This window comes from Sturnira hondurensis, unplaced genomic scaffold (genome assembly GCF_014824575.4).
Source record: "Sturnira hondurensis isolate 20B ecotype Veracruz unplaced genomic scaffold, ASM1482457v3 Scaffold0003874, whole genome shotgun sequence".
Classification (NCBI taxonomy): Eukaryota; Metazoa; Chordata; class Mammalia; order Chiroptera; family Phyllostomidae; genus Sturnira; species Sturnira hondurensis.
In genome coordinates, this window is record NW_028076505.1 from 1,081,951 (window position 1) to 1,094,946 (window position 12,996).

General features: G+C 50.2%; 1 protein-coding gene across 1 annotated transcript in view; it reads left to right on the forward strand.

Annotated features, from left to right (window-relative positions):
• IGSF5 (immunoglobulin superfamily member 5) overlaps window positions 1–12,436 on the forward strand; it is a 36,407-nt gene extending 23,971 nt beyond the window's left edge. Inside the window, exons 6-9 of the mRNA XM_037042987.1 lie at window positions 1,564–1,588; window positions 4,701–4,801; window positions 6,239–6,312; window positions 11,635–12,436. Coding sequence (XP_036898882.1) covers window positions 1,564–1,588; window positions 4,701–4,801; window positions 6,239–6,312; window positions 11,635–11,730 — 296 coding nt within the window. The 3' untranslated portion in view covers window positions 11,731–12,436. The remainder of the gene's footprint in view (window positions 1–1,563; window positions 1,589–4,700; window positions 4,802–6,238; window positions 6,313–11,634) is intronic.
• The last annotated feature ends 560 nt before the right edge of the window (window positions 12,437–12,996 follow it).

Genomic DNA, 12,996 nt, shown 5'->3' on the forward strand with positions numbered 1-12,996 from the left:
CTCACAGGCTTTTGTCTTTTCCACATTGGCCTGGTGAGAAGGATGCTGGGGCCCCGGAGGGGGCGCAGAAGCCCGATGCTCTGGTTCTCAGCTTCCTAATTTACAAAATAGGAGTAAGTACCATCCTGCAGGTGGTTTGTGAGAATTCCATAAACTAATGTTAAGTGCTTCTGTGATCCACCCTAGAATTGACCTTTTACTTAACTTTGGGATTAAAAACCCACATAAGAGTGAGCTGTTCTGTGACAGGCACAGGCGAGGGCCTGTGAGAGCCTCCTTCCAAGGCCCGCCCCCACCGGGTGTCACTCACAGTGGACACACACTTCACCCTGATATGATGTGAAGGAGCCAGTCAAGTTCTGGATTTCCCCAAGACAATCGTTTCCATGCTTACAAATATTACATGTCAAGTTTTTTTCAAAAGTATTTCTGACATTCTGCTTTGCTGGTGCCTGGGGAATTCTGTGTTCTGACTGGTTATCTGGGGACGAGGGAAGGTGGCGAGGACCCCACCCAGCAGGCTCGCAGGCCTTGGGGTCACAGCTCGTCGGGGGGGACTGAGTGCCCATCCCCTGCAGCTGGTCCTGGCGAGCGCACTAGTGACATGACTTTTGTGCCGGAGGGAGACCAGGCAACCTCTCTCCTTCAAATGAGACCCCTCCTGAGGTTCATTTTGGGGTGTGAACCAGCAGACATTGTTAGAACTTAAAATGGGTGAGAGCATTACCTTAAAACAATGAGGAAAATGACGGCTTTTTAGATCTCATCAAACTCTGCGCCTGGAAAGCCTAGACAGGGCCCAGGGCTGCAAGGAACACTGGCTTCAGAGACGGACGGGTGGGACGGCTGTGTGTCTGTTACTTCTCATTGTCAAGGTCTCTATTCCCTCCCGTCCAAGAGCCCACTGAGTGGAAACATTAGCAATTTGATGACAGCCTTTGAGGGGAGGGTGGACACAGTGGTATGAACGCACATCTTTGGTACATAGTCATTGAACATGTATCTTAGAATTACAGAAATATGGTGCTGAAGCCAAATAATTCCTCATCTGTTAAAAACATGCTAATATAGTGGTGTCCAGTGTACCTGTTAAAAATACAAGCACACTAAAAATACAAGCATAACTGTTAAAAATACAAGCACACTAACACCTACCTCTTGGGCTGCTGTGATGATTAAATGAGATAATACCGAGCACAAGGCTGGCTGGTAGCAGGTAAGTACTGAGTGAATGACAGCAGGCTCAGGGAGCAGAGTGCCCCCTTCAGGGTGAACGGGTGTCTTTACGTCTCACTGGTCACCTTCGGGATTCCCTAAGTCCTTCTTAGGAACCTACCATATTTCAGGTGCTCAGGGGGGATTTACATTAATGATGATAAATAATGAATTCTATTTCCCTTATGCTTAGAAGTCATTTGATAATTCTGTGTGGGGAAACTTAATACCTACTGGGTCACTGATACTCAGTAGTGTATTAAAATCCAGGGGGAGGTCTATAAAAATTGATGAGATTTTATTTTCAGAATAAATGTCCTGACTTTGCTGATGCAATTTTTTTTTCAGAATCCAGTTGTCAAAGTGAAATAAGGTGAGTTTAAGTCACATCTATTTTCTGAAAACACAAGCAAATGAAAAACAAGCAAACACCACCATCACCACACACACACACACACCCTCCATATAACTGAAGGATTTTAGGGTTATGCTACTCAAGACGAAGAACTGAAAGGGGACAACTCCGACACACCCCCATGCCATCACAAGCTCGCAGGGCTCATTACGTGCGGAACACATCGGGCGGGCTGTTACCGGGCACCTCCACAGTTCTTGGCTCACTGGGGAAAATGGAGAGTTTCTACCTGGTGCCTGGCATTTGCAGCTCTTTCCACAAGAGGACACTATGCACCATGACTATTGTCCCTCCTGCTTTGAGTCAAGGCTCAGGGGTGTTTGAGAGCCTGGCAGAGGTCCTGCTGGAGTTTCCGGGGCGGTGGGAAACAGTGAGACCAGCAGGATGGGGGAAGAAGGTGCAGGAAACTGACCAGGCAGACAAGCCAGGCAGCAGGAGGGACCGGAACCTCCCGCCACTCCCGTGGCTGTCCAGGAGTAGCTGCAAGCACTTTTAAGGTAGCCGTCGAGGACAATAGCCAGTGTGTGTCTGCAATATTTACCTAATTATAAATGTACTAAGGGGGGGGGATTTTTAGACAGCTGTGGATTTGTGGGGGTGTTAAAACAAAACCACATCTAGTTATCAGTAGTTTATTACATGTGTTTTGAAATGCTGTGGTTGTCAGATAGCTTTAAGCTACATGTGGTGGATGAAGATGGGTGATCGAGTGTAGTAGAATCTACCCCTTCCTTCTCGGACCCCATGCCCTCCCTGGGTGGGGAAGTGTTGTGAGAGAGGCCGCTGCCCCTTCTCTAAGGGCACCACAAAACAGCAACCTGAAATTATACCTCTTTTGGGGCCGGTCTTAGGGCAAGAGGACAGGAAGGAAAAGTGACCCCGATCGTGAGTCGGGCGTTTCTCTAGACGGCTGTCTCGGGGCAGCAGCAGCCTGGGGCTCACAATTACTGACTGTGCGGCATCGGTCATTTCTAATCACTGGGATATTAGGTGACTGCAGTCACTGAGCAGTGATGGACAGCGAGGCAGGACAATGGGAGGAGAATCGCTGTCCTAGTAACAGCGGCAGCAATGGATGTGCTGATGGTAGGACGCTAGTAGCTCATATGTTCTGAGTGCCTGACACGCCTGCCAGGCACTGTCTGCACTGGGTAGATGGAGGTTTCGCGTCCCCGAACTCTCCCCGGGGTTTTATGAGGCTGTTTTGCCTTTTTTTATGGATGTGGAGACTGAGGGGTAGGTACAGAGAGGTTGAATGTTGTGCCGGGCATCAGTCTCCCACAGAGTGGACGGGTCAGGATGTGAACTGGGCTGTTCTGCCCGAGGCAGGGGCCCCGTCCATGGTGCGATGCCAGCTGCTAGCAGACATCACAGGGACCCCACCCCCATCGTTTTCTATAGAATCAACACATGTTTATTCTAGAAAAATTAAAAAACAAAGGTAGGCATGAGTAATGACTTTAAAGTTACCCATAATTCCCTTGTCCAGAAGAAACTGTTATCTAGGTATGCATAAACTTACCCAGGTAGGACAACGCAGACACACGTACCTATAGATGTTTTGTGAAATTTGAATCATAACAAGTGTTATTTTATAGCTTACTCTTCTCACTTGACATTATTCTGAGGATGATTTCTGCTAACAAATCCTTCCCTATGACATTTGTGCTTCTTTTGCTTAATAAAGTAGCTTATTGAAACATACCATAAGTACAGGAAAGTGCACAAATTGTGGGTGTGTGGCTGGAGTGACGGAGCCTGTGTGCCTGGGCCTTGAATGCCCCACACAGAACAGGAGCCCTCCCAGGTCCCCAGACCACCCCCAAGGCCCCACCCCGTCACTGCCTTCCTTCCTCAAAGGTCTTCTGACATCTACCCCCACATCTTCAGAGTCTAGACTCAGAAATCTCATAGAAATGAGATCATATCGTGTGTCCTCATCCGTGTGGGTCTTCCCGGGCTTCCCGCTGAGAGGCGGCCCATCCTGCTGGTGATGGAGATCGTTTATCATTATATCATGCTACCTTTGGGCAGACATGCAATTTGTTTTTCCATCCTATGTAAGTGGGCATTTGGGTAGTTTTCAGGTAGCATCCATGATGAGTTCGGCTGCGCCGAGGTTCTAATGCCTCTTGGTGACGTGTGCACCGTGTATTCCACGCAGCAGTGCGTGGAGGCTGCGTTGTCAGGTGGGCCCTGTTCAGCTGTAGCCGATCCTGCCACACTGTTTTCTGGAGTCGGCATAGCAGTGACTCTTCCAGCAGCGGTGCGTGGGCGTTCCCACCTGCGATCCTCTCTCCAGGTGGCGTGGGATTCCACTGTAGAGATGCATTTATTTTGTTAGACCCCTAGGGTGGGGCACCGAGGTTGTTTGCAGTTTTTGCTACGGCGACGAGCTCATGAATGAACATTCCTCCAAGTCAATCTTTGCACGCATCTTAGATTATTTCCCTGTAATAAATTCTTAGTGGTCAAGTGTGAACATTTAAATGTCTTTGGCCACCCATTGCCACACTTCCTGTTCCTGGGAAGCTATAGGGATTGTGGCCTTATTGTAGAGGTCACATACTTTTTCTACGGAGGGCAGATGGTGAGCATTTTTGGTGTTGTGGGCCACATGCTCTCCGTCATAGCTGCCCAGCTCTGCTGTTGTGCCGTGAAAGCAGCCGTGGACAACATGGAAGCAGACTGGCGTGGCTGTGTTTCCATAAAACTTTATTTATAAAAACAGGTGGTGGGCCAGATTTGGCCTGAGGGTTGTAGCTTGCCATCACTGTTTCATTTCGTTACTGGCTTCAGAGAGTTGAGTACTGACTTGGGAGTGGAACCCACGGACCTCTCACACTAACGCTCTGTCTCTCCCCATCACGGGAGTGTGTGAGCACGCAGGCTGTCTGCCAGCCTCGTGGGTGGCTGCGAGTGTCCGTCCCGAGCCTCACGCCCCCCAAAGCCAGCAGCCAAGCTGTGCCTTGCAGTCAGTTCAATGTGTGAGAATGTTCTGGGCAGAGTGGTGTGAACGAAAGATCCATCACCATTAACACTTGGTGTTTAAAAAATGGTCTAATTCCAGGAAATCTCCAAGTGTGAAGGCAAATAAGGAAACTCTTGAGCCAAAGCAAAAAAGTGGAAATGAAAACTATGGATACAGTTTGGACGAGCAGAGGACCAAACGTGAGTGGATGGGCGGGTCAGAGAAAGACCTGGGAATGCTGGGAGGGGTCGGGGGTGGGGCGCTCACCAAGCCGCAGCTCCTCCACAGGCAGGTGGCTTAGCTGGGCTGGTGACTCCTGGGTGATTTTAGGAGAAGGGGAAATTCCAGAACTGGGAATGTTCCAGGATTAGACCAACAGCAAAAAAGCCACCTAGTTTGTCTAACACGTAAAAAAATAAAGTGATGCAGAAACTTACGTGTTTTTATAAATAATTTTTTTTCATGCATCCTCTTTCTTTAAAGCCTTCAACATTAAAGTTTGTGAGGAGGCATTTTAGTGCATGGGGGGCACCTCGCCCGGACCCTCAGCTAGGTCCGAGTGAGACTGGGACTTGGAGAGAAACCTGTTCTTGTTCACCTTCACAGGGTGCGGGGGATGTTGATGGACACAACCCAGTTTTATTTTTTTATTTTTTTTCTCTTAAATATCAATGTATGGTTGCCTCTTGTGTATCCCCTGCTGGGAACTGGCCTACAACCCAGGCATGTGCCCTGACTGGGAATCGAACCGGGATACTCTGGTTCACAGTTCCACACTCAATCCACTGAGCTACACCAGCCAGGGCCCAGTTTTAAAGAGGCTTTTTGTGGCTTCTCAGTGTCCTTCATTGAGAGGATGCATCCTTATGGGGGCACTTCTCGGAAGGACACTCACTAGGCAGAGGCAGGGCTGGGGTTGAACTGGGGTCCTTGATGAAAGTAGAAAAACGACCCCTTAGCGGAGCGGGGGAGGGAGACCTGGCGCTAATAAGTTTTGTTACAAACACATTCCACAGAAGGATTTTCAGTTGATCGATTCTGCCGAGAGGCCTGAAAATAATTTTTTGTGTGGATAAAATTAGAACAGTTCCCAGCGGCCCATTCTTTTCCCTTTGCCATGGCTGCCTCCCCTGGACAGCCCACACCGCAAGATGCACATGCTCGAGACGTCCACACAGTGTGGACGGTTCCCTTTGATAATGCCGTCTCGGCTTCTTGCAAAATTTCCTGTGAGCAAGTGTGTATTCATCCGTATCTGGGGCCCTTAGTCAGGTAGCTTGACCGGGATCACGGCCGAGCCAAGCCTGCTGCTTTTGTGCCCGTCCGCCCCGTGTTGGTTGACTTCCCTCTGTCAGCAGTGGACACTGAGGGTCCTTCTTGTCTCTGGGTGAGACGAACATGCTGAGAAAGGCACTGATTTCCTGTCTGGTTACCATAGTATTATTTCATTAGGAAACCTATGTTCTGAAAGTACATAACCTCGAGGCAACTTTGAAAACAGTCTGTTGGTGGTTAAGGATTACTCTGTTCCGGAGGCGATCGGGTCGGACCAATACCCTTCTTTACATATCAGGGTTGTTCAGATGGTGTAGCCTGGTGTCCTCGTGTGTGACTCCAAGGTCCCTCCTCTGTTGCAGAGACCACCTCTCTCCCTCTGGAGCCCGACTACACCCGCGTCCCCCAGCAGCAGAGCAGCAGGCAAGCTCAGCAGGTGAGTTAGGCCATTGCCCCCTTTGGACTTTTTTTGGCCGTTGGAAAACCCTTGCCTTGTGGTAGATGAATGAGGGGAGAATGTGGCCCTGGCTCCCCTTCTGGTCAGCTGATCGCCCTGGAGGGGACTGGGCCAGGGCACCTCTTGTCCTTTGTAGTGGGTTTGTGGGGGAAAGACCAGAAGTTTCAACTGGGGCGTGTAGATCTTGAGGTTCCTGTTAGACATCCGCAGAGGGGTGTTGGGTGTGCAGTGGGGTGCACAAGCCTGGGGTTCCCAGGAGGGCCCACATGCAGATGCCGTTGGCTGTGGGGCAGATTCTGATGGGTGGTGTCCTTCTAAGGGCAGTCCACTTAGAGAAAACAGTCAGGACCCGTGAGTCCCCAGTATGTTGATTTTCTGACACAGTCCGTGTGGTTGTCGTATGTGAATGAGTTAAGAGTTTATACGCAGCAAATACAATTCTTTTTATCCAAAATCACATCAGGCAAAACACATGTCGCCAGTTCCATTCTCCGACCTGTAGAGAAGCAGCTCTCACCGAGAGGCACATTCTTATTGCACTGTCCCGGAACCGGGCTCCCTCCGGTGAGCTGGCTCCCTCCAGTGAGCTGGCTCAGGCCCCTGGCTCTGTCCTGCAGGGGAGGTGCCGGCAGCCAGCGGTCCTCCTGCAGAGACGGGGCCTTCCCAGCCCCCGCCTGAGCGGGCACCTGAGCTCCCGGGCAGCTCCACGCCGTACTGGTCCTCCCTGCTGCTGGGATTCAGCTCAATCCATACATCTTGCCCGTGATGTGGGCCGCACAGGCCTTCAGGGGAAGGGGCGCACTGGCAGGTGTTCAGCCGTGTGTCAGGAGGGCCTCTGGGATGCTATTGGTGGCAGCCAAGGTGGCCGGGCGGGATGACATACAAGGGCTCTGTGGCACAAGAGAGGGTGGTGGGCCTGCGTGACAGATTGAGTTCAAGCTACTTTCTCAAGCTGGGCGTCAGGAGACTGCTGAGCTGAAGGTCTTCCTGTCTATGCTGCTGTCGTTGGATGCATCGAGTCTGGTGCTGGGAGGGGTGATTGCAGAGATGTGACGGGTTCCCTTTCGAAGGCCTGGTCTCTTCTCTAACAGGTGGCTGGGAAAGGGACTCACCACCAGCCAGGCTGTGAAGAATGTCGCCTGTCAACCCCACACGTGGACCTGAGTGGGAGAAACTGTGGGGTGATGAAGGGGCTCCCTCCTACCCAGCTCTGTCGTGACTTCGTGGCTTTTCTGTGGTGACCTTTCCCTGTCGTGTGTCTTTCCAGTAGACAAGCCGACGTGCCCAGGCCTGGCTGCGGTGGGGAATGGGGCAGGGGGTGGGGAGGAGATTCAGAAGAGGGTCCCGTCAGCTGGCTCGCTTTGAAGTATAGATGAGGAAAAAGGGGAACTCTAGATGCGTTTGGAAACAGGACTGGAGAATGACGTTTCAGGGCTCTGAGTGGATGCTACTTCGGCTTCAAGTGTTGTTCCGAAGATACGCAGGGAGAGAAATTTAAGAAGTTTCTGCTACTCAAACATGGAACCAGCTAAATAATCTATCGGTGGAAAAAGAACAGCGGCCATCCTGCTGGGCCCAGAGGGCTGGGGACACACGCATCTGGGTTCCATGAAGTGTTTATAAGGCCCCTGGGGAACTGTGCATCTCGGCCTGGGGCTCCGGGTCCCTGAGGAACAGACAGGATGCAGGGCAGGGGGACTGACTTTGTCTGGGCTAGAAACTTTCAGAGGGTTTTCAGCCAGCTGGGTTTTTTTTTACGTAGTGTGGGGACCTCAGGACAAGCAGTTCAGAAGAGGCCCATCTTTTTTTTTTTTAAGGTTTTTTATTTATTTATTTATCTTTAGAGCGGAAGGGAAGAAGAGAAAGAGAGAAATATCAATGTATGGTTGCCTCTCGTGAGTCCCCTGCTGGGAACTGGTCTGCAACCCAGGCATGTGCCCTGACTGGGAATCGAACTGCGATTGTGTGGTTCGCAGGCCCATGTTCAATCTGCTGAGCTGCACCAGCCAGGGCTAGAAGAGGCCCATCTTTGATCACTAACCAAAGGGTGCCTTTGAGGTTTGGGCCCAGGCACTGTGTGCAGATGCCCTTTTGGAAAACTTGAACTCGAGCTGGTTTTCATGAAGCACTTACAGGAAAGGGCCAGGCCTAGCCTAGGAGCATGGTAGCTCCCTTCTGTGCCCTTGGCCCAAAGAGATCACAGTCCTGCATGCGATCAACTGGCCTTGGTGACTTTCGGGAGGCTCAGGTCCTCCGTGCCCACCTGTGGACACCTTGGCTCAGTAGAGTTGGGCAGGCAGCCTGAGCACCTGTGTTTTGGACCAACCTGCGGTGGCCCTGACAGGAAGCTAAGTCTAAGGCTCACTGGTTATAGCAAGATGGGAGTGCGGGGTTGTTGGAACGGAGGGTGGGCTGTTGCCAAAGATCAGCTTGTCTAGCTTGTAATTCCACACCACCCAGCAATCACCCTTTGCTCAGCCCAAGGCATGTGTGATGCCTGTGCTAACTACACAGCAGAGGGGGTGGGGTGACCCCTCCCGGGGTGGAGGGTGCCCTGCTATTGATGGAATTGTGTGGACTCCCCTACAAGTAGAGGAGGGGGCAGGTGCTGAGCCCCGCAGGATGTGACCACAGCCAGCTGGGACTGAGCGTGGTGCTCTGAGGGGCAGGCAGTGTTTCCGGGTTACTGTCCCCCTTACCTTGAACACCACTTCCTGTCCTACCCAGTGTTCCACACACCTGTGTCCATGCACCTGAGCCTCTACGGCCCCATCCTCATCACATGTTGCCGGGCATGATATTCACTTCATTCTCCACTGAACAGTTACGGAAACAGGAGACTGGGATTTTAATTCTGCAGGAAACCTATTCACTGCTGCACGGGCTTCCCGTAGCTCTTGCCCTTCGATCATCCTTTCTGTGAAGGCCCAGAGTGCCATAGGCCCACGCTGCCACGGGGAAGATCAAGAAGGGACTGATTTTGAGGGGAACCTCTTTTCTTTGGACCCCTAGTTATCTCTTGATGCTTTCAGTGCTGAAAGTCCTTGGAAGACTGGACGATGCCTCTGGGACGGTATCACTGGGGCAGCATCTGTAGCAGTGGAGGTTTGTCTGCAGAAGGCAGACACCATGGTCTGAAGCTAAAAGGTCGGTGGCTGGCATAGGTCAGGTCTGTGGGGTGACGCTGGGTTGTGTACCATGGAAAGAGGCACCTGCTGGCTACGTGGAGGCCCCTTCTTTGCTCAGCCCACCTCTCAGCCCACTCACTGGCGGGGGTCTCCCATGGCCGTGACATTGCTTATCAGAGGCTTAGAGGAAGCAGTCCTTGTTCCTGCCTCCAAGTGGCAGAAATGGGGATGTGATTCCTGTACCTGGATCCCGAAGAATGGTCCCCACACCTGGAAGCGCACCTCACACCCACAGACACATTCACCCAGGTGCCGCGTTGGTTTGGCCATGGGTCTCAGTACAGGGAGGCTCTGTGGCTGCTTGTTCAAATGCAAACTGCAGAGCCTCTTTCCGACTTTCTGGGTCCAACAATTGGGCATTTTTACCACCTGCCCTGTGAGTGATGTGCTTGGAGGAAAATACTTGGTGGCCCAGTATGAAAACATAACCCATGTACAACTGCAGATTTCTTTCTAGGGAAAAACCATCTCTTGGATCTGGGGGTTGTCTTACAACTGTGCCTTTGGAAGGACTGGGGTTCCACAAACCCGAAGCACTGAGCTTGCCGCCAAGTGCAGGGAAGAATTTGCGATGCTGGTGCGGTGCCGTGATGGGTGTCAGGAGGAAGGTCTCGGCAGAGTCTACGGAGCTGGGGCCCCCTTCAAGCCTCCTGGTTTTAAGTGGATCCCACTCGCTGCGTTCAGTGTGAGCAAAAGAGACAGGGTTTTAGGTTGCAGAGACCCCAGGCCACGCATGACATTGTAGGAAGGTTTAGAAGGAAGAAAAAAAATAGAGACTGATTTTTTGAAACTGACAAATACCGAGGCTGACGCATACTAAAACATGCGACTTTTCTACCCTGATCTCCTCTGTTCCAACCAAATCTGTGGTTCTAGCACCGACATTATTTCCCAGATAAGAGTTTCTGTTGGCGAAGTATAGTGAACTCAGGTGTGACCTCCCGTAAAGCACATTAGGGCAAAACCAATGGATACAACTAGAAATTCTCACTGGAAATCACAGGGGATGAGAAAGGCAAGTGCCTTTTATTTTTATCTGAATCCATGGGGTTTGGAAATGTTTGGCATCTTGATGAATATTTAAAACAAACAATCCTCACCCCACTACCTGCTTCTTTCCAGGCCTCTGTACATGGTGGGTCCTGTTTCTGGTTGTTCTAGGCAGCTCTGTTCTGTCAGTTTGGGAGATGAGCACATGGAACATCTGGAACCTGGATCAGGTCCTCCCTGTTTGTCACTCCCCTATTGAGAGCGACGTAAATAAAGCCTTGATAAATTTGGCAGACAGCCATGCGCTTGTGCAACCCGCAGGGGAAGCAAAGGGCAGACAGTGAGAGCGGGACTCGGAGGCACGAGTGTGACTCCGCAGCCTGTGGCTGAGGGAGCCCCGTCAGCTCCCCAGGTCTGTGCCACGGGGGAGTCAATAAATGGAGACCAGGAGCCGGAGTGGGTCTGTCCTTGAGACTCACTGCCATCCCATCGCCGTGTGAATCATTTATGGCGGCCCGCTGCATTATTTAGGATGTTCAGTGCAGCCACGCTGCCCCGGAATCTGAGCTGGTGTCCTCGGGACTGGCAGGGAAGCATGTCGTGTGTATTTTAATGGGCAGAACTCCTAGACAGCCCGGGGGGCCTCTGGAGGGGTCAGTGGGTTGCATGGGATGGTGCTTCAGAAGGAGAATGGCCAAGACCTCCCGTCTTCCTGACAGGAGCCCGATGCATGGCCTTTGCGGAGTGAGACTGTTGACTTGACCGCTCTCCTTCAGAAGATGTATGTTATTAAGGTTAGAAAGAGTTTCTGTTTTCATTCAAAAGCTAGAATTTCCATTGGGAAACTGAAAGACAAAACAGTGCCTCTTTGCAGCAATTTGCCTTCATCTAAACACATATTGATTCTTGGAGTTGGATCACTCACTCTTTAGGGCCTGAACTTGGGACATTCCTAGAGTGTGTGATACTGAAATTACTTAGGTAGAGGAAGGGCAGCTGTTGACATTCGTGTTCTTCTCCACACCCTCATTTTATCTCATCTGACGAGTGGCGCTTTCCTCTTAAGCGTGCCTTGTACGGCCATCTCCACCGATTTAACCGAACCTTTTCCCTTGGTTCCCAGGGTCCTGATCACCACCAGCCGGACGCAACAAGCCGCCCACAGGTTACCTTGTACATGGCCGGCCCTAGACAGGTCAGGAACGTGACTTTAGTATAGGAGAGATGTTGCACGTGGCCCATGACTTGCGTCAGGACGAGGTCAGCACTGCTGTCTGCTGTCCTGAGGTCCCAGCTCCACCAGCGTCACCTGGAAGATGCGACGCTGGAATCCTCGAATAGAGTATTTCACAGCCAGAGAAGGAATTGCTTCTCCCAGCTTCCAAAGTAGAATTCAACTTTGAATGTATTTCAAGATTTCAGTTACTTCCATCAAGTTCCTAAGTAAAAGCTGCAAATTGATGACGATAATGTGTCTCATCATTGCACACTCCTGTTCACTGGTCTAAGAGATGGTAGCTAAGTCCGAACCCTCCCTTGACTTCAAACGTGTTTTCATTGCCTTGCATCACATGGAGATTATGTTTATGTATGTGTAATATGTGGGCATTATTGCATGTCATCAGTGAAAGAAGAAGACGACAATTAAGATGTCAGACATCTAAAGTTGCCTGGAAAATCAGAACTCATTGGTTAAAAATAATATTAAATTCCAGAACTGCTGCCTACCTGGAGAAATACCTCATATTGGGTGTTTCCATGAAGGCGTTCATTTTTATGGGCCCCTAATCTGGCTGCTCTTGTGCCCTCGGATGACTTACATGTGGATTATTCTCTGTAGAGACTGGAGCTCCCACAACAAAATGCCGGGATGAAACTGGAAATGAGCAATGTCTTCTTCAATAAATAAAAGAGAAAACACAAAAGCTTGCACTGCTTTTCTTAAGTTTTTGCTTTTATGCGCTTAGTTTACAGGATCATAGTGTTGAGGAATCGAGGGCTTTCTTTTTTTTAATTGAAGAAAAATTTAAATATGAAATAGTGATTCAGTACTGTAACTTTTCTCATTGTCTTGTTTTTTTTTTTAAAAGATTTTATTTATTTATCTTTAGAGGGAAAGGGAAAAAGAGAAGGAGAGAAACATCAGTGTATGGTTGCCTCTCGTGAGTCCCCTGTTGGGAACTGGCCTGCAACCCAGGCATGTGCCCTGACTGGGAATCAAACCGCGATCGTGTGGTTCGCAGGCCCATGCTCAATCTACTGAGCTACACCAGCCAGAGCTATTGTTGTTCTTTTTTTAATACTTGTTTTTTTGTTTAGGATTCAGTCTGGGTTCATACATCATATTCAATGACTGTATCTCTTAAGTCCCTTCTATTTTATTTTTCAGTTATAGTTGACATAACAATACTATGTTAGTTTCAGGTGTACGACATAGTGTTAGACATTTATATACCTTATTAAGCGATCACCCCCGTGAGTCTAG